This window comes from Oncorhynchus clarkii, chromosome 16, assembly GCF_045791955.1.
Source record: "Oncorhynchus clarkii lewisi isolate Uvic-CL-2024 chromosome 16, UVic_Ocla_1.0, whole genome shotgun sequence".
NCBI classification, from domain to species: domain Eukaryota; kingdom Metazoa; phylum Chordata; class Actinopteri; order Salmoniformes; family Salmonidae; genus Oncorhynchus; species Oncorhynchus clarkii.
In genome coordinates this window covers 64591265-64612198 of record NC_092162.1, presented here as the reverse complement: position 1 = coordinate 64612198, position 20934 = coordinate 64591265, and the positions used below count along the sequence as shown (strand labels likewise).

At 46.4% G+C, this 20934-nt stretch overlaps 1 protein-coding gene across 3 annotated transcripts in view; it reads left to right on the top strand.

Moving 5' to 3' along the window:
* Positions 1-20127, top strand: part of LOC139368907 (extracellular matrix protein 2) — a 42763-nt gene extending 22636 nt beyond the window's left edge. For 2 of the 3 annotated variants that reach the window (XM_071108388.1, XM_071108389.1), the window contains exons 10-11: positions 10925-11251; positions 19502-20127. In XM_071108388.1, coding sequence (XP_070964489.1) covers positions 10925-11251; positions 19502-19676 — 502 coding nt within the window. In that variant the 3' untranslated portion in view covers positions 19677-20127. The remainder of the gene's footprint in view (positions 1-10924; positions 11252-19501) is intronic. The other variant, XM_071108390.1, reaches the window with a different exon arrangement.
* The last annotated feature ends 807 nt before the right edge of the window (positions 20128-20934 follow it).

The following is a 20934-nucleotide window of genomic DNA, read 5'->3' as shown; positions in this document are numbered from 1 at the left end:
TTTTTTTCCCAATGTGTCCAATGTAAATTTTGTTGTATCTTTTAGTTTTCTCATGATTTGATTGGGTCTAATTGTGTTGCTGTCCTGGGGCTCTGGGGGGGTCTGTTTGTGTTTGTGAACAGAGCTCCAGGACCATCTTGCTTAGGGGACTCTTCTCCAGGTTCATCTCTCTGTAGGTGATGGCTTTGTAATGGAAGGTTTGGGAATGGCTTCCTTTTAGGTGGTTGTAGAATTTAACGTCTCTTTTCTGGATTTTGATAATTAGAGCGTATCGGCAAGAATGCTGCATGCAGTCTCAATTTGGTGTCCCATTTTGTGAAATGTTGGTTGGTGAGCGGACCCCAGACCTCACAACCATAAAGGGCAATGGGTTCTATAACTGATTCAAGTATTTTTAGCCAGATCCTAATTGGTATGTTGAAATTTTATGTTCCTTTTGATGGCATAGAAGGCCCTTTTTGCCTTGTCTCTCATCTCGTTCACAGCTTTGTGGAAGTTACCTGTGGCGCTGATGTTGAGGCAGAGGTATGTATAGTTTATGAGCTCTTGGGCGACGGTGTCTAGATGGAATTTGTATTTCTGGTCCTGGCGAATGGACCTTTTTTGCAACACATTATTTTTGACTTACTTTCTTTCTCTTTCTTTTTCACTCTCTCTATTTCTCTTTCCATTTCTCTCTCTCCCTCTGTTTCTCTCTCTCCCTCTGTTTCTCTCTCTCCCTCTGTTTCTCTCTCTCGGTCTCTGTTTCTCTCTCTCGGTCTCTGTTTCTCTCTCTCTGTCTCTGTTTCTCTCTCTCGGTCTCTGTTTCTCTCTCTCTCCCTCTGTTTCTCTCTCTCGGTCTCTGTTTCTCTCTCTCTCCCTCTGTTTCTCTCTCTCTGTCTCTGTTTCTCTCTCTCTCCCTCTGTTTCTTTCTCTCGGTCTCTGTTTCTCTCTCTCGCCCCCTCTGTTTCTCTCTCTCTCCCCCTCTGTTTCTCTCTCTCTCCCCCTCTGTTTCTCTCTCTCTCCCTCTGTTTCTCTCTCTCTCCCTCTGTTTCTCTCTCTCTCCCTCTGCTTCTCTCTCCCTCCCTCTGTTTCTCTCTCTCTCCCTCTGTTTCTCTCTCTCGGTCTCTGTTTCTCTCTCTCCCCCTCTGTTTCTCTCTCTCGGTCTCTGTTTCTCTCTCTCTCTCTCTGTTTCTCTCTCTCGGTCTCTGTTTCTCTCTCTCGGTCTCTGTTTCTCTCTCTCGGTCTCTGTTTCTCTCTCTCTCCCTCTGTTTCTCTCTCTCTCCCTCTGTTTCTTTCTCTCGGTCTCTGTTTCTCTCTCTCGGTCTCTGTTTCGCTCTCTCTCCCTCTGTTTCTCTCTCTCTCCCTCTGTTTCTCTCTCTCTCCCTCTGTTTCTCTCTCTCTCCCTCTGTTTCTCTCTCTCTCCCTCTGTTTCTCTCTCTCCCCCTCTGTTTCTCTCTCTCGGTCTCTGTTTCTCTCTCTCGGTCTCTGTTTCTCTCTCTCGGTCTCTGTTTCTCTCTCTCGGTCTCTGTTTCTCTCTCTCGGTCTCTGTTTCTCTCTCTCTCCCTCTGTTTCACTCTCTCGGTCTCTGTTTCTCTCTCTCGGTCTCTGTTTCTCTCTCTCTGTCTCTGTTTCTCTCTCTCGGTCTCTGTTTCTCTCTCTCTCCCTCTGTTTATCTCTCTCTCCCTCTGTTTCTCTCTCTCGGTCTCTGTTTCTCTCTCTCTCCCTCTGTTTCTCTCTCTCTGTCTCTGTTTCTCTCTCTCGGTCTCTGTTTCTCTCTCTCGGTCTCTGTTTCTTTCTCTCTCCCTCTGTTTCTCTCTCTCGGTCTCTGTTTCTCTCTCTCTCCCTCTGTTTCTCTCTCTCCCTCTGTTTCTCTCTCTCGGTCTCTGTTTCTCTCTCTCGGTCTCTGTTTCTCTCTCTCTGTCTCTGTTTCTCTCTCTCGGTCTCTGTTTCTCTCTCTCTCCCTCTGTTTCTCTCTCTCGGTCTCTGTTTCTCTCTCTCTCCCTCTGTTTCTCTCTCTCTGTCTCTGTTTCTCTCTCTCTCCCTCTGTTTCTTTCTCTCGGTCTCTGTTTCTCTCTCTCGCCCCCTCTGTTTCTCTCTCTCTCCCCCTCTGTTTCTCTCTCTCTCCCCCTCTGTTTCTCTCTCTCTCCCTCTGTTTCTCTCTCTCTCCCTCTGTTTCTCTCTCTCTCCCTCTGATTCTCTCTCCCTCCCTCTGTTTCTCTCTCTCTCCCTCTGTTTCTCTCTCTCGGTCTCTGTTTCTCTCTCTCTCCCTCTGTTTTCTCTCTCGGTCTCTGGTCTCTGTTTCTCTCTCTCGGTCTCTGTTTCTCTCTCTCGGTCTCTGTTTCTCTCTCTCTCCCTCTGTTTCTCTCTCTCTCCCTCTGTTTCTTTCTCTCGGTCTCTGTTTCTCTCTCTCGGTCTCTGTTTCGCTCTCTCTCCCTCTGTTTCTCTCTCTCTCCCTCTGTTTCTCTCTCTCTCCCTCTGTTTCTCTCTCTCTCCCTCTGTTTCTCTCTCTCTCCCTCTGTTTCTCTCTCTCCCCCTCTGTTTCTCTCTCTCGGTCTCTGTTTCTCTCTCTCGGTCTCTGTTTCTCTCTCTCGGTCTCTGTTTCTCTCTCTCTCCCTCTGTTTCTCTCTCTCGGTCTCTGTTTCTCTCTCTCTCCCTCTGTTTCTCTCTCTCGGTCTCTGTTTCTCTCTCTCGGTCTCTGTTTCTCTCTCTCTGTCTCTGTTTCTCTCTCTCGGTCTCTGTTTCTCTCTCTCTCCCTCTGTTTATCTCTCTCTCCCTCTGTTTCTCTCTCTCGGTCTCTGTTTCTCTCTCTCGGTCTCTGTTTCTCTCTCTCTCCCTCTGTTTCTCTCTCTCTGTCTCTGTTTCTCTCTCTCGGTCTCTGTTTCTCTCTCTCTCCCTCTGTTTCTCTCTCTCGGTCTCTGTTTCTCTCTCTCCCCCTCTGTTTCTCTCTCTCTCCCTCTGTTTCTCTCTCTCCCCCTCTGTTTCTCTCTCTCGGTCTCTGTTTCTCTCTCTCTCCCTCTGTTTCTCTCTCTCCCCCTCTGTTTCTCTCTCTCGGTCTCTGTTTCTCTCTCTCTCCCTCTGTTTCTCTCTCTCCCTCTGTTTCTCTCTCTCCCCCTCTGTTTCTCTCTCTCCCCCTCTGTTTCTCTCTCTCCCCCTCTGTTTCTCTCTCCCTCTGTTTCTCTCTCTCTCCCTCTGTTTCTCTCTCTCTCCCTCTGTTTCTCTCTCTCTCCATCTGTTTCTCTCTCTCTCCCTCTGTTTCTCTCTGTCGGTCTCTGTTTCTCTCTCTCTCTCTCTGTTTCTCTCTCTCCCCCTCTGTTTCTCTCTCTCGGTCTCTGTTTCTCTCTCTCCCCCTCTGTTTCTCTCTCCCTCTGTTTCTCTCTCTCTCCCTCTGTTTCTCTCTCTCGGTCTCTGTTCCTCTCTCTCGGTCTCTGTTTATCTCTCTCGGTCTCTGTTTCTCTCTCTCGGTCTCTGTTTCTCTCTCTCTCCCTCTGTTTCTCTCTGTCGGTCTCTGTTTCTCTCTCTCTCCCTGTTTCTCTCTCTCCCCCTCTGTTTCTCTCTCTCGGTCTCTGTTTCTCTCTCTCCCCCTCTGTTTCTCTCTCCCTCTGTTTCTCTCTCTCTCCCTCTGTTTCTCTCTCTCTGTCTCTGTTTCTCTCTCGGTCTCTGTTTCTCTCTCTCTCTCCCTCTGTTTCTCTCTCTCGGTCTCTGTTTCTCTCTCTCTCGGTCTCTGTTTCTCTCTCGGTCTCTGTTTCTCTCTCTCTCGATCTCTGCTAACACCTCCATTATAACTACCATCCACTACCTTTATTTATTTGTGTTTTCTGTGTGTGTGTGTGTGTGTGTGTGTGTGTGTGTGTGTGTGTGTGTGTGTGTGTGTGTGTGTGTGTGTGTGTGTGTGTGTGTGTGTGTGTGTGTGTGTGTGTGTGACACACAGCTCTTAAGTTTGCCTGTGTGCATGTGATAATATGTGTGCATATACAGTAGGTGTGCAATGTAACCAGGCCCCTGCAGTAACATACTATTATCCAGGCATAAATCCTGTTGCAGTGAAAGCTGTGAAATTAGCCATTCCTCCTCTAGGGCACAACTCCCTCTACTCGCTTTCATCTTAACGCATGTACACACACACACACACACACACTTCTCTCTCCTTTGGAACCTGTCAGTGTCAATCACCAACCATCTAAATAACCCTGCGATCTCTAATGTGTAACGTTCTATGAATGCTGTTGTATCTTGTGTTTTATGTGTAATGTAAGTGCCTTAATGTGTTTGGACCCCAGGAAGATTAATGGGGATCCCCTAATACATACAAATAAATACAAATCTCTGTCATATCCTCACCAGCTACCCCCTTAAATACTTCCATAAACTACAGCTACAGACGTTACTGAGGCTGTAGAAGCTCCTAGCAGTTATCATAGCCGTAGGCTGAGCCCGGTTGGATGAAGAGTCTGGTTCCAATAATAAGAGCGCTGATCAGAGGAATCCATCCACTCTGTGTGTGTGTGTGTGTTTGTGTTTTGTATTGTACACCTACTAAAAGGTGAGCCATGGTTATCCCCTAAGGTTTGCTGTCTTAACATAACTCATTCTGTGAGAATGTGTGTTTTGCTACTGTGTTTTACATTGTGTACAGTTCATGAGTGTGTATGTTTGTTTGTGTGATTGTGTGTTTATGTAAGTTATTATGAAACTTAACCTCTGTCACTACTGCTTCAAAGAACTAATGTCAAGTTCTGTGATGATGACACATTTGCTTGGATGTTTTTTATTAGTAATGGCTATCTGGTTACAGTGTTTAATTGAATTGGCATGTGGTAATCCCTGGCACATCCTGATGATGCTTCCTGTTTTTAATGAAATCCTTATCACAGTTAGTGGCTAGATACTGTGGTTATCCTGGCTAGCCCGGTTAGTGTGGTTATCCTGGCTAGCCTGGTTAGAGTGGTTATCCTGGCTAGCCTGGTTAGTGTGGTTATCCTGGCTAGCCTGGTTAGTGTGGCTAGCCCGGTTAGTGTGGTTTTCCTGGCTAGCCTGGTTAGTGTGGTTATCCTGGCTAGCCTGGTTAGTGTGGGTAGCCTGGTTAGTGTGGTTATCCTGGCTAGCCTGGTTAGTGTGGTTATCCTGGCTAGCCTGGTTAGTGTGGTTATCCTGGCTAGCCTGGTTAGTGTGGTTATCCTGTCTAGCCTGGTTAGTGTGGTTATCCTGGCTAGTGTGGCTAGAGTGGTTATCCTGGCTAGCCTGGTTAGTGTGGCTATCCTGGCTAGTGTGGCCTGCCTGGTTAGTGTGGTTATCCTGGCTAGCCTGGTTAGTGTGGTTATCCTGGCTAGCCTGGTTAGTGTGGTTATCCTGGCTAGCCTGGTTAGTGTGGCTAGCCCGGTTAGTGTGGTTTTCCTGGCTAGCCTGGTTATTGTGGTTATCCTGGTTATTGTGGTTATCCTGACTACCCTAGCTAGGCTGGTTAGTGTCGCTAATGTGGTTATCCTGGCTAGCTTGGCTAGTGTGGTTAGTGTTGCTGGCCTGGTTAGTATGGTTGTCCTGGTTAGTGTTGCTGGCCTGGTTAGTATGGTTGTCCTGGTTAGTGTTGCTGGCCTGGTTAGTATGGTTATCCTGGTTAGTGTTGCTGGCCTGGTTAGTATGGTTATCCTGGTTAGTGTTGCTGGCCTGGTTAGTGTGGTTATCCTGGTTGTGTGGTTAGTGTTGCTGGCCTGGTTAGTGTGGTTAATGTTCCCGCTACGCGCGTGCTTGGGCATGCAGTAGCCCCGAGACTGCAGCGTGGCTCCCCAGGACTACAGCGCGTCTCCCCAGGACTACAGCGCGGCTCCCCAGGACTACAGCGCGGCTCCCCAGGACTACAGCGCGGCTCCCCAGGACTACAGCGCGGCTCCCCAGGACTACAGCGCGGCTCCCCAGGACTACAGCGCGGCTCCCCAGGACTACAGCGCGGCTCCCCAGGACTACAGCGCGGCTCCCCAGGACTACAGCGCGGCTCCCCAGGACTACAGCGCGGCTCCCCAGGACTACAGCGCGGCTCCCCAGGACTACAGCGCGGCTCCCCAGGACTACAGCGCGGCTCCCCAGGACTACAGCGCGGCTCCCCAGGACTACAGCGCGGCTCCCCAGGACTACAGCGCGGCTCCCCAGGACTACAGCGCGGCTCCCCAGGACTACAGCGCGGCTCCCCAGGACTACAGCGCGGCTCCCCAGGACTACAGCGCGGCTCCCCAGGACTACAGCGCGGCTCCCCAGGACTACAGCGCGGCTCCCCAGGACTACAGCGCGGCTCCTCAGGACTACAGCGCGGCTCCCCAGGACTACAGCGCGGCTCCCCAGGACTACAGCGCGGCTCCCCAGGACTGCAGCAGAAGAAATATCATCCCATGGAGAGAAAGACGGGCTTGAACTTCCCTCAACTTTTTAGAGATTTCCCTGTTAGTTAACACCATCAACGTTTCCCTTTACTGTGGCAATTGTGATCAAATCAACGCAATATTAGCCACTTTCAATGCAACATACCGAAACCAAACAAACTATGCAAAACTAATTATGCAAGAGATAACTAGTCAGAGCTGCAGTAGACCTACACTACCATACAAAAGTTTGGGGTCACTTAGAAATGTATTTGTTTTTGAAAGAGAAGCAAAAAAAAATGTGTCCATTAAAATAACATTTATCAGAAATACAGTGTAGACATTGTTAATGTTGTAAATCGCTATTGACGCTGGAAACAGCTTTTTTTTTTAGGGAATATCTACATAGGCGTACAGAGGCCCATTTTCAGCAACCATCACTCCTGTGTTCCAATGGCACATTGTGTTAGCTAATCCAAGTTTATCATTTTAAAAGGTTAATTGATAATTAGAAAGCCTTTTGCAATTATGTTAGCACAGCTAAAAATGGTTGCGCTGATTAAAGAAGCAATAAAACTGGCCTTCTTTAGACTAGTTGAGTATCTGGAGCATCAGCATGACCAAATAGGTATATCTTCTGTATACCACCCCTACCTTTGTCACAAAACAACTGATTGGCTCAAACGCATTAAGAAGGAAAGAAATTCCACAAATGAACTTTTAACAAAGCACACCTTTTAATTGAAATGCATTCCAGTTGACTACCTCATAAAGCTGGTTGAGAGAATTGCAAGAGTGTGCAAAACTGTCATCAGGGCAAAGGGTGGCTACTTTGAAGAATCTCAAATATAAAATATAAACAAATTATTATAACAATTTTGGTTACGACATGATTCCAAATGTGTCATTTCATAGTTGTGATGTCTTCACTATTATTCTACAATGTAGAAAGTAGTAAAAATAAAGAAAAACCCTATAATGAGAAGGTGTGTCCAAACTTTTGACTGGTACTGTATTGATCTGTGCCATTTACTTTGAACTGGACTGTGTTTACAGAATGAGCGGTCGTGAGTAGATATGCTTGTTTTGAGATCAAAGCGAGAGCTGCATGTATCTACGTTTGCACATTCTGTTCATATCCTTTAATAGTTAGTGAGTTAGTAGCCCAGTTATTGCTAATTTGTAGTCAGCAATAGGGGAGTGATTGCTTCCTACAAGAGCACAAAACATGTACATTTCTAGACATCTTTGAAAAGCAAGTCAGGAGCTTTTTTGTCTTAAAAGGGGCAGTGTTGTATTTTGAGACTGGTTTGAATAAGTTAAGTAGCCAATAGGCAGAGGGTAGCATGATTTGTCTGATTCTCTGTAATAATGGTATGGGAATAATAATGCATTCTATTTTGTAAAGTAGTTTCTTGCATCAAACAAGGCAACATTTTCAGTCACCTCCTTGTCTGAAGGACAAGTGGATAAACATGTTGATGCAAAGCCATGCATGTTTTTTCAAAAGGCTCATGGACCGTAGGCCTACATTGAACACCACACATTAGCTGCTACTGTAGGCTGAATGATAGAAAAGCTATTTCCATGTTCAAATGTTATGGGATGTATTTTCTCCATTTCTTTTGATGGTAGGCCACTCTGGTAGGCCTTCATTAGGACCAAATAGCCACAGTAGCCTACTCAAGCACTGTTGAAACTGTACATTACAGTGGGTACAGCCTCAGTGTTCACAGTAAACGCTCTCTGGAAGTTGCACAGAATTTTCACAACGTTCAAGTTTGTGCTCAGCAGACCTGACATTTGCTCAGTCCCCAACATTTTTGGGGGGGACATGGTTGGTGTGATTAACCTGTTTAGTGTAGTTAATCCTGGTTAGTTTTTGTATTATTTTTATTTAATCAGGCAAGTCAGTTCTTATTTACAATGAAGGCCTACACCAGCCAAACCTGGTTGACACTGGGCCAATGGTGCGCCACCCTATGGGACTCCCAATCACAGCTGGTTGTGATACAGTCTGGATTCAAACCAGGGTGTCTGTAGTGACACCTCTAGCACTGAGATGCAGTGCCTTAGACCTCTGCACCACTCGGGAGACGCTAATCCACTCGGGAGCAGTGTGGTTAGTCTGGCTAGCGAGCAGCTTGCATAAGCCTGGTTGTATAACACTGGCATGGTACGTCTCAGCCCCAGGCAGATGAAACAGAGGAGACAGGGCGTGTGTGTGTGTATGTGTTTTTGTGTGTGTTTGTGTGTGGCCGCCACCAGCTCCCTCTCCTGGTTCTCATTAGATCTCAGCTCCCTGAGGAGGAACGGACCATCAGATTGATTACTCTTGTCCGTGTCAAAGCACACACAGAGCCTTAGCCAGGTCCATTTGATAGTCAGTAAACATCCTTGGTTTGAAGTCAATGGGAAAGAACACTTATCTAAAACAATCAACAAAGACAGTATTGATTCCATAGTAATCTCTCCTACTCACTCTAACCTGTTTAACATAATCAGAAGACAATGAAGTTGATAAGATGATTCCAATGGTGCATTTCCATACAGGATTTACCACAATGTTTTACCCAAAAAGCCACCATCTGTGCGGGCCGTCACTTGTGTCTCTCTGGGCCATGGCTACAACGGTCCTCCTCTGACTCGGGGCCAAAGCCAGGCCACTGGTACTTTTGAGATGGCATTTACATATCTGTGAACTGTAACACCTTCTCACAAAGCAACTGTTTTTGATTATGCAGAGGCTGTTGATTCTGCTCTTCATTGTCAGCCCTAGATATGGAAACACAATGTCTCCAGAACAACATCAGGGTGTAGACACCAGTCAAAAGGCAGCACAAGTGTGTGGGACTGGGTGTTTCTCCTCTCCTCTCCTCTCCTCTCCTCTCCTCTCCTCTCCTCTCCTCTCCTCTCCTCTCCTCTCCTCTCCTCTTTAGCATATGGAGATAGGCAGCTGCAGCCTGGCTGGCTATATTTCAGAACAGAGTTTAGTAAGCTGTCATAAATTCACTCTATGCCAGAGCTCCATTTAATCAATCCTGGTCACAGAGTTTCCGGTGTACATTAAAAAAAAACATGATTCTACATATAATGTTCTTAAATTTTGGGACAATACAGTCTATCTGCAATGTGTTTTTTTTAACACATAGTGTGTGTGTGTGTACTTTGTGTGTGTACTGTGTGTGTGTGTGTTTTCATATCTGCGAATGTGTTGGTGTGTTTTTGGTTAAATCTGTCATTGTGTTCAGTCCCCTGTGGTGCTGCACTGTTTTCAGTAAAACCTTTACGGCTGTATTAATGTAGGATTTTATGACACCCCTGTTGACTTAATACCCCTAATACTCAGCAAAGAATTCCTGAAATCATTTTTGGACCTCGCTGAGCCTCTGCTATATGAATAACAGCTTGAACAAGAGAACAAACTTTTGTTAATACAAACAGTAATAATCAAATCCCAGATTTCCCTGCACAACAACAATTAGGGTTTATTTAAATAAAAACAGATTTATGTGGAGAAACATGAACGTTTTGTTGCTTAATGTCCCAAAGAGTACAAAGATGGTCACGATGAGCAGGAGGGTTGAGGTACCGTATATGAAATTGACATTATAACATTATAAGTCACACATACGCCTCTCTTATCAACCTCACCAGGGGCCCCTGTTTATCTTTATTCTCATTGGCTATACACCCTACTCTGCTTTGAGCCTGTTGGTTGTTCAGCCTCCAGTGTGTTGTGCTCATTGGCTGTTCACCTTGCTGTGCGTAAATGGCAGTAAGGTAACATGAAATTGAGATATTTGTCCTGCTTTGACCTGCCCTGTAAACTCACACCAGCTGCTTGGTGTTCTCATACCCGCTACCACCCTCTACCCCCTGTCTTCCTGTGTTCTCTTACCCCCTACCACCCTCTACCCCCTGTCTTCCTGTGTTCTCTTACCCGGTACCACCCTCTACCCCCTGTCTTCCTGTGTTATAATTCCCCTCTACCACCCTCTACCCCCTGTCTTCCTGTGTAATATTACCCCACTACTACCCCCCAAACACAGCATCCCGTTCCTCACCCCCTGGCTTTAATGGTCTATGTTCTGTTACTTCACTTGGCCACATAGCCCTAACCACCCAATTTCCACGTCCTATGGACCCTCACTACCTCCCACATGGCTCCGTGTTAATGATGGAGCAAGGGGCCCTCTCCTGCCAAATCATTGGGGAGAGAGTACACCCTTCCACTCCTAGCGTGCATGTGTTTCTGTAGAGAACAACACCTCTTCACTCCTCAATCTAACAGCCAAAACACTGGAAACTCCCAAGTCTACTGCTTCTCAGTAAACTCTACTTTCCGCATTATATCTGACCCAAGAGCTCTGTAAAACGTAGTTAGAGTAGCCATTAGACCGGTCTCATAGCTCTGATGCTGCTTTAGAAAACGTAGTTATAGTATCCATTAGACTGGTCTCATAGCTCTGACGCTGCTTTATAAAACGTAGTTAGAGTAGCCATTAGACTGGTCCTATAGCTCTGACGCTGCTTTATAAAACTTTGTATATTGAATAACCAAATATGTTTCTGTTTCTCTCTCTCTCTCTTAGTTCTCTTGAAGCCTTGGACCTCTCTCATAACAGCCTCACTTCAGTCCCCCTCTACCTACCCCGCCCTCTGCGTCAGCTGACCCTGCAACACAACTCCATTGGTCGAATCCCTGCGTATGTCTTTGGCCACCTGCGCCCCGGCCTAGAGTCCCTCCGTCTATCCCACAATGCACTAGGGGACGAAGGAGTGCAAGGAGTTTCTTTTGTGGGCATGTACCGATCGCTTGTTGAGCTCCTATTGGACAATAACCGTCTGGGGGCGGTGCCTCGCAGCGTGTGGCAGTTTAGGAACCTGCAGGTGCTGAGGCTCGACTACAACCAAATCAGGTATGACTCCAGTGCTACCAATCTTCTCTACCGCTGTAGGTACTGTGCTCACCAAGGGTAAATGCGGCCAAACTGAACCACCACCTACAGTACCAGTACCATGTTTGGAAACACCTACTCAAGGGTTTTTCTTTATTTTGACAATTTTATACATTGTAGAATAATAGTGAAGACATCAAAACTATGAAATAACACATATGGAATCATGTAGTAACCAAAAAAGTGTTAAAACAAATCATTTATTTGAGATTCTTCAAAGTAGCCACCCTTTGCCTTGATGACAGCTTTGTACACTCTTGCAATCTCTTCACCAGCTTCAACTGGAATGCTTTTCCAACAGTCTTGAAGGAGTTCCCACATATTCTGAGCACTTTTTGGCTGCTTTTCCTTCACTCTGCGGTCCAACTCCTCCCAAACCATCTCAATATATCCAATATGGTGCAGCATTTTTGCATACATTTCAGTCTCTTTTTTCAAGTTTTGAAATAAATATACATTCCTGCAACCCGCCTCACCCAATGTGGTACGGGTCAGCTATTTTTTTAGACCTTATAACTGGAACCTCCATCAGTAGCTAGCCAACTAATTAGCTACTAGCTATTTAGTCATTGTTAGCTACTGCTAGCGGTCTTTACCTTTAGCTCGGACTCCTGACACTTTAGCCTAGATAACCCGGGTAATACCTGCCGGTCTGCACAGCGCGATACTAGCCATGAGCATATTTGACTGCTTTTTCCACTACACCACCGGACTCTTGCCGCAAGCTCTGGACCATTACACCAGATCTTCGCAGCTAGCTAGTTGCTACAGAGGAGCTATTTTGGCTAACGCCCTTGTCCAGAAGCATGCAACAGTTTGCCCCGAGCTAGGCCCATCTCCCGGCTAACAAATGAAGTACACCAATACCAATTGGCCTGGACCCTTTGTCGACACGGAGCCCCGCCGATCCATCACGACTGGTCTGCAGGTCTGCTGACGTAACTCGGTCGATGTGCTCTCAACCGGCCTCTGCGTCGAGGATGTTTGGTGATGATCCATCTGCTAGCCCCAAACGCTGTGTCTCCTGCTTGCTCAACGTAGTAATCGACTACCGAACTGTTCCCTGTTTTATCTAGTGCTGCTCAATGGACCCTATGATCACTCGGCCACACAGCTGATGCCTGCTGGACTGTCCATTAACACGAACCGGAACCCCTAACAGAAGCTAGCCAGCTAACTAGCTACTAGCTGGTAGTCAGTTAGCCACTGACAGCGGTCATCAGCTAACCTTAGCCCGGTCAACTCCTGCCAGTCTCCATAGCGCGATTCAACCCAGAGCATATCGGACTTCTTCTTCTCCAGATTCCTACCGCAAGCTCTGAACCTTTTCACCTGGATCAGCGCAGCTAGCTAGCTGCTATCTGAGAGGCTACTCCTGGCTAACGTCTCTATCCCGAAGCAAGCACCAGTTAGCCGGGAACTAGCCTGGTGCTAGGCCCATCTCCCGGCTAGCTGAAGAGGTCCATCAGCCACTTCTTGGGCTACAATACCTATTTTGCCAATTGGCCTGGACCCCTTTTACTGCCGACACAGAGCCCCGCCGATCCATCACGACTGGTCTACCGACGTAATCCGCCCAAGGGGGTTTCAACAGGCTCCTCTGTCGCGACTTCCCCTGATGGACCATCCACTAGCCTGCTAGCCTTACCCTGCTAGCTATCTAGAGCATATCAGACTGTTAGCTGAAGAGGTCCATCAGATAAATTCTTGGGCTACAATACCTATTTTGCTCTCTACACAGAGCCCTGCTGATCCATCACAACTGGTCTGCCGACGTAGCTGTCCGAGGGGGCTACAAGACTCTTTCATCGCGACGCCCCCCCTAAGACCCTTCTGCTAGCCTGCTAGCCCTGGCCCGCTAGCTGTCTGAATCGCCGTGTCACCAGCTCGCCTAGCTACTCACTGGTCCCTATGATGAGTCGGCTATGCATGCCTCTCCCTAATGTCAATATGCCTTGTCCATTGCTATTTTGGTTAGTGATTGTCTTATTTCACTGTAGAGCCTCCAGCCCTGCTCACTATGCCTTAGCTAGCCCTTTTGTTCCACCTCCCACACATGCGGTGACCTCACCTGGTTTAAATGGTGTCTCTAGAGACAGAACCTCTCTCATCGTCACTCAATTCTTCCGTGCCCAGAAATCTGCTCCTTTTACTCTCTGTTCCGAGCGCACTAGACGACCAGTTCTTATAGCCTTTAGCCGTACCCTTATCCTACTCCTCCTCTGTTCCTCTGGTGATGTAGAGGTTAATCCAGGACCTGCAGTGCCTAGCTCCACTCCCATTCTCCAGGCGCTCTCATTTGTTGACTTCTGTAACTGTAAAAGCCTTGGTTTCAGGCATGTTAACATTAGAAGCCTCCGCTCTAAGTTTGTTTTATTCACTGCTTTAGCACAGTCTGCCAACCCGGATGTCCTAGCCGTGTCTGAATCCTGGTTTAGAAAGGCAACCAAAAATCAACCCTAACTATAACATTTTCCGACAAGATAGAACTGCCAAAGGGGGCGGAGTTGCAATCTACTGCAGAGACAGCCTGCAGAGTTCTGTCATACTATCCAAGTCTGTGCCCAAACAATTTGAGTTTCTACTTCTAAAACTCAGCCTTTCCAGAAACAAGTCTCTCACCGTTGCTGCTTGTTATAAGGCACCTTCAGCCCCCAGCTGTGCCCTGGACACCATATGTGAATTGATTGTCCATCATCTATCTTCAGAACTTGTACTGTTAGGTGACCTAAACTGGGACATGTTTAACACCCCGGCCATCCTACAATATTAGCTAGATGCCCTCAATCTTACACAAACTTTCAATGAACCAGGTACAACCTCAAATCAGGTAAACACGGGCACCCTCATAGATATCCTCCTGACCAACCTGCCCTCTAAATGCTGTCTTCAACCAGGATCTCAGTGATCACTGCCTCATCGCCTGCATCCGTAATGGGTCTGCAGTCAAACGGCCACCTGTCAAACGCTTCCTAAAACACTTCAGCGAGCAGGCCTTTCTAATCGACCTGGCCCGGCTATCCTGGAAGGATATTGACCTCATTCCGTCAGTAGAGGATCCCTGGTTATTCTTTAAAAGTTCTTTCCTCACCATCTTAAATAAGCATGCCCCATTCAAAAAATGTAGAACCAGGAACAGATATAGCCCTTGGTTCACTCCAGACCTGACTGCCCTTGACCAGCACAAAAACATCCTGTGGCGTACCGCATTAGCATCGAATAGCCCCCGCGATATGCAACTTTTCAGAGAAGTTAGGAACAGGCAGTTAGGAAAGCAAAGGCTGGCTTTTTCAAACATAAATTTGCATCCTGTAGCACAAACTCCAAAACGTTCTGGGACACTGTAAAGTCCATTGAGAATAAGAGCACCTCCTCCCAGCTGCCCACTGCACTGAGGCTAGGAAACACTGTCCCCACTGATAAATCCACGATAATTGAGAATTTCAATAAAAAAAATTATACGGCTGGCCATGCTTTCCACCTGGCTACCCCTACCCCAGGCAACAGCCCTGAACCCCCCACAACAACTTGCCCAAGCCTCCTCCATTTGTCCTTCACCCAAATCCAGATAACTGATGTTCTGAAAGAGTTGCAAAATCTGGACCCCTACAAATCAGCAGGGCTAGACAATCTGGACCTTCTCTTTTCAAAATTATCCACCGCAATTGTTACAAACCCTATTACTAGCCTGTTCAACCTCTCTTTCGTATCGTCTGAGATCCCCAAAAATTGGAAAGCTGAGGGGGTTGCCCCCCTCTTCAAAGGTGGAGACACTCTAGACCCAAACTGTTACAGACCTATATCTATCCTACCCTGCCTTTCTAAGGTCTTCGAAAGCCAAGTTATCGAACAGATCACCAACCATTTCGAATCCCACTGTACCTTCTCTGCTATGCAATCTGGTTTCCGAGCTGGTCATGGGTGCACCTCAGCCACGCTCAAGGTCCTAAACGATATCATAACCGCCATCGATAAAATACAATACTGTGCAGCCGTATTGATCGACCTGGCAAAGGCTTTCGACTCCGTCAGTCACCACATTCTTATCGGCAGACTCAACAGCCTTGGCTTCTCAAATGACTGCCTCGCCTGGTTTACCAACTACTTCTCAGACAGAGGTCAGTGTGTCAAATCGGAGGGCCTGCTGTCCGGATGTCTGGCAGTCTCTGAGGGTGCCACAGGGTTGAATTTTTGGGCTGAATCTTTTCTCTGTATGCATCAATGATGTCGCTCTTGCTGCTGGTGATTCTCTGATCCACATCTACGCAGACTACACCATTCTGTATACTTCTGGCCCTTCTTTGAACAATGTGTTAACTAACCTCCAGAAGAGCTTCAATGCCATACAACTCTCCTTCATGCCATACAACTCTCCTTCCGTGGCCTCAAATACAAGTAAAACTAAATGCATGCTCTTCAACCGATCGCCGCCCCGCCCATCCAATATCACTACTCTGGACGGTTCTGACTTAGAATATGTGGACAACTACAAATACCTAGGTGTCTGGCTAGACTGTAAATTCTCCTTACAGACTCACATTAAGCATCTCCAATCCAAAATTAAATCTAGAATCGGCTTCCTATTTCACAACAAAGCATACTTCACTCATGCTGCCAAACATACCCTCGTAAAACTGACTATCCTACCGATCCTTGACTTCGGCAATGTCATTTACAAAATAGCCTCCAACACTCTACTCAGCAAATTGGATGCAGTCTATCACAGTTCCATCTGTTTTGTCACCAAAGCCCCATATACTACCCACCACTGAGACCTGTACAGTGGGGCAAAAATGTATTTAGTCAGCCACCAATTGTGCAAGTTCTCCCACTTAAAAAGATGAGAGAGGTCTGTAATTTTCATCATAGGTACACTTCAACTATGACAGACAAAATGCTTCTTACAAAGGGGATCATTGTCATGCTGAAAAACCCAGCCACGTTTCATCTTCAATACCCTTGTTGATGGAAAGAGGTTTTCACTCAAAATCTCACGATACATGGCCCCATTCATTCTTTCCTTTACACGGATCAGTCGCCCTGGTCCCTTTGCAGAAAAACAGCCCCAAAGCATGATGTTTCCACCCCCATGTTTCACAGTAGGTATAGTGTTCTTTGGATGCAACTCAGCATTCTTTGTCCTCTAAACACGACGAATTGAGTTTTTACCAAAAAGTTATATTTTGGTTTCATCTGACCATATGACATTCTCCCAATCTTCTTCTGGATCATCAAAATGCTCTCTAGCAAACTTCAGACGGGCCTGGACATGTACTGGCTTAAGCAGGAGGACACGTCTGGCACTGCAGGATTTGAGTCCCTGGCGGCGTAGTATGTTACTGATGGTAGGCTTTGTTACTTTGGTCCCAGCTCTCTGCAGGTCATTCACTAGGTCCACTCGTGTGGTTCTGGGATATTTGCTCACCGTTCTTGTGATCATTTTGACCCCACTGGGTGAGATCTTGCGTGGAGCCCCAGATCGAGGGAGATTATCAGTGGTCTTGTATGTCTTCCATTTCCTAATAATTGCTCCCACAGTTGATTTCTTCAAACCAAGCTGCTTACCTATTGCAGATTCAGTCTTCCCAGCCTGGTGCAGGTCTACAATTTTGTTTCTGGTGTCCTTTGACAGCTCTTTGGTCTTGGCCATAGTGGAGTTTGGAGTGTGACTGTTTGAGGTTGTGGACAGGTGTCTTTTATACTGATAACAAGTTCAAACAGGTGCCATTAATACAGGTAATGAGTGGAGGACAGAGGAGCCTCTTAAAGAAGAAGTTACAGGTCTGTGAGAGCCAGAAATCTTGCTTGTTTGTAGGTGACCAAATACTTATTTTCCACCATCATTTGCAAATAAATTCATTAAAAATCCTACAATGTGATTTTCTGGATTTTTTTTCTCATTTTGTCTGTCATAGTTGAAGTGTACCTATGATGAAAATTACAGGCCTCTCTCATCTTTTTTAAGTGGGAGAACTTGCACAATTGGTGGCTGACTAAATACTTTTTTGCCCCACTGTATGCTCTCGTTGGCTGGCCCTCGCTTCATATTCGTCGCCAAACCAACTGGCTCCAGGTAATTTATAAGTCTTTGCTAAGTAAAGCCCCGCATTATCTCAGCTCACTGGTCACCATAGCAGCACCCACCTGTAGCACCAGCAGGTATATTTCACTGGTCACCATTTCCTACTTTGGCTGCCTTTCCTTCCAGTTCTCTGCTACCAATGACTGAAAAAATCACTGAAGCTGGAGACTCATATCTCCCTCACAAACCTTAAGCATCAGTTGTCAGAGCAGCTCACAGATCATTGCACCTGCACATAGCCCATCTGTAAATAGCCCATCCAACTACTTCATTACCATATTGTTATTTTTTCCTCCTTTGCACCCCTGAACCTCTACTTGCACATTCATCTTCTGCACATCTATCACTCCAGTGTTTAATTGCTATATTGTAATTACTTTGCCACTACGGACTATTTATTGCTTTACCTCCCTAATCTTACCTCATTTGTACACACTGTATATAGATTTTTTTCTATTGTGTTATTGACTGTACACTTGTTTATTCCATGTGTAACTCTGTGTTATAGTTTGTGTCACACTGCTTTGCTTTATCTTGGCCAGGTCACAGTTGTAATTGAGAACTTGTTCTCAACTGGCCTACCTGGATAAATGAAGGTGAAATAAAAAAATATTGGGTTGAGGTCGGGTGATTGTGGAGGCCAGGTCATCTGATGCAGCACTCCATCCCTCTCCTTTTTGGTCAAATAGCCATTATATAGCTTGGAGGTGTGTTGGGTCATTGTCCTGTTGAAAAACAAATGACAGTCCCACAAAGCACAAACCAGATGGGATGGTGTATCGCTGCAGAATGCTGTGGTAACCATGCTGGTTAAGTGTGCCTTAAATTCTGAATAAATCACGATAGTGTCACCAGCAAAGCACTATCACACCTCTTCCTCCATGCTTCACGGTGAGAACTACACATGCAGAGATCATCCATTCACCTATTCTGCGTCTCACAAAGACACGGCAGTTGGTACTCAAATTTGAACTCATCAGACCAGATTTCCTCCCGTCGTGTTTCTTGGCCCATGCAAGTCTCCTCTTCTTATTGGTGTCTTTTAGTAGTGCTTACTTTGCAGCAATTCGACCATGAAGGCCTGATTCACACAGTCTCCTCTGAACAGTTGATGTTGAGATGTGTCTGTTACTTGAACTCTGTGAAGCATTTATTTGGGCTGCAATTTCTGAGGCTGGTAACTAACGAACTTATCCTCTGCAGCAGAGGTAACTCTGTGTCTTCCTTTCCTGTGGCGGTCCTCATGAGAGCCAGTTTCATTGTAGTGCTTGATGGTTTTTGCGACTGCACTTGAAGAAACTTTAAAAGTTCTTGAAATTTTACGTATTGACTGACCTTCATGTCTTAAGTAATGATGGCCTGTTGTTTCTCTTTGCTTATTTGAGCTGTTCTTGCCATAATATGGACTTGGTCTTTTACCAAATAGGGCTATATTCTGTATACCACTCCTACATTGTCACAACACAACTGATTGGCTCAAATGCATTAAAAACACAAATTAACTTTTAACAAGGTACACCTGTTAATTGAAATGCATTCCAGGTGACTACCTCATGAAGCTGGTTGAGAGAATGCCAAGAGTGTGCAAAGCTGTCATCAAGGCAAAGGGTGACTACTTTGAAGAACCTCAAATATAAAATATATTTTGATTTGTTTAACACTTTTTTGGTTACTACATGATTCCATGTGTCAATTCATAGTTTTGATGTCTTCACTGTGTATTCAAAGTAGTACAAATATATAAATGAGTAGGTGTGTCCAAATTCTTGACTGGTACTGTATAAATGTAAAATCAGGTTTGAGTATATTAAGACCATGATGGCTTTAGCTATTACCACAATAAATCAAAGGAAAACCTCAGACTGAAGCGACCACAGCGTCAGGATCAGTTGAGTTCGTCTGGCACTGCCCTCTCCCTGAGGCTATGTAAGAACCAATCACAGAGCCCAGTATCGGTGAGTGAACTCACGTTGCCGTTCTGTTAGAGCACAGAACTAATCTCAGGCTAATTATCCAATCAGAATGATTGTTTTGGCAGGGTGCCCAGAGGGGCCGTCAGACAAGGACAGACACGTATTCACAAGAGTACACATTAAATAACGTTTTTACACTGTGTGTGTTGCTCGCAGGTCTGTGGCGGTGGGATCGGTGTGTCACTCTCGTGTGGCGGTGCGTTCGGCCCTGGCCTCTCTCCACCTGGAGAACAACCTTATAGAGGAAGACATCCCCTCCACTACCTTCAGCTGTATTCAAGACCCTAGTAGTGTGGTCACACAGCCCCAGGAACACATACACGAGGTGTAGACCAGCTTCTCCATGTATAGATGTTCCACTGAACCATCACTAAACCTCCCTATTTCCCCACCTCCCTTTCTTCACCAATCACCTATGTCATCTCGTCATGTATGTAAACTCGTGTTTGTGATGTCACAGTCGATGATGATGATGATAAAGATACTAATTTGTACCAGTACAGTTGTGTTACCTTACTCTAACAGAAATTAAACTACTGATGTCTGTGTATGAAAATGCTCTAGCGGCTGAGAGAGAATATTAAATAACAGCTATTCCAACCTGTGTATTTAAGGGTCTGGGGGAGGTTAGTCTTGGGGCAGGTTAGACATATACCAGGGGTAACAGGGTAACAGTGTCAGTGGGAGACCTGAGGGAACATTGGGAAAGAATATAAACATCATACATGTTCTCCACCCTGAGTCTAACCATATAAACATCTCCTGCAGCATCTGATGCGTCCTGTCATGTGAAAACATAGAAGGTCAGGTCAGCCTGGGTGGCAGGGTTAGGGTTGGGGAGGGAGTCTTTCTCTGTGTGTCTGAGCTGACAGGGATGGCATCATTTCTCTGTGGCACGTGGTGGATGGGAGTGTGTTTGTGTTGGAGGAAGGGCGGAAGACAGTTTATGTGTGTGTGTGTACCTTTGTGTCTGTGTGTATGCGTGCATGTGTGTTTGTGCACGTCAGAGAGGGTTAGAGGCAGCGAGTGTGTGAGCAGGATTCATTATTTGTGTTAGCAGCTGGAGAGAAAGAGGGAAAAGGGGAAAGAGAGAGACATGAACATAGAAAGACAAGAAAGAGGGAGCTGTTCAGACTAGCTGCCCTGTTGAGAGAATACAAATACACTGTATTGGAGGGCAGAGGAGTAGAGGAGGGCAGAGGAGGAGAAGGCTGAGGAGGAGGAGAGGTGGGCAGAAGAGGAGAGGAGGGCAGAGGAGGAGGAGAGGTGGGCAGAGGAGGAGAGGAGGAGAGGAGGGCAGAGGATGAAAAGAGGGCAGAAGAGGAGAGGAGGTCAGAGGACGAAAGGAGGAGAGGGCAGAGGAGAGGAGGAGAAGAGGGCAGAAGAGAGGAGGAGAAAAGGGCAGAAGAGGAGAGGTCAGAGGAGGAGAGGAGGAAACGAGGGCAGAAGAGGAGAGGAGGTCAGAGGAGGAGAGGAGGGCAGAGGAGAGGAGGAGAAGAGGGCAGAAGTGGAGAGGAGGGCAGAGGAGGAGAGGAGGGTAGAAGAGAGGAGGAGAGCAAGGCAGAGGAGGGCAGAGGAGAGGAGTAGAG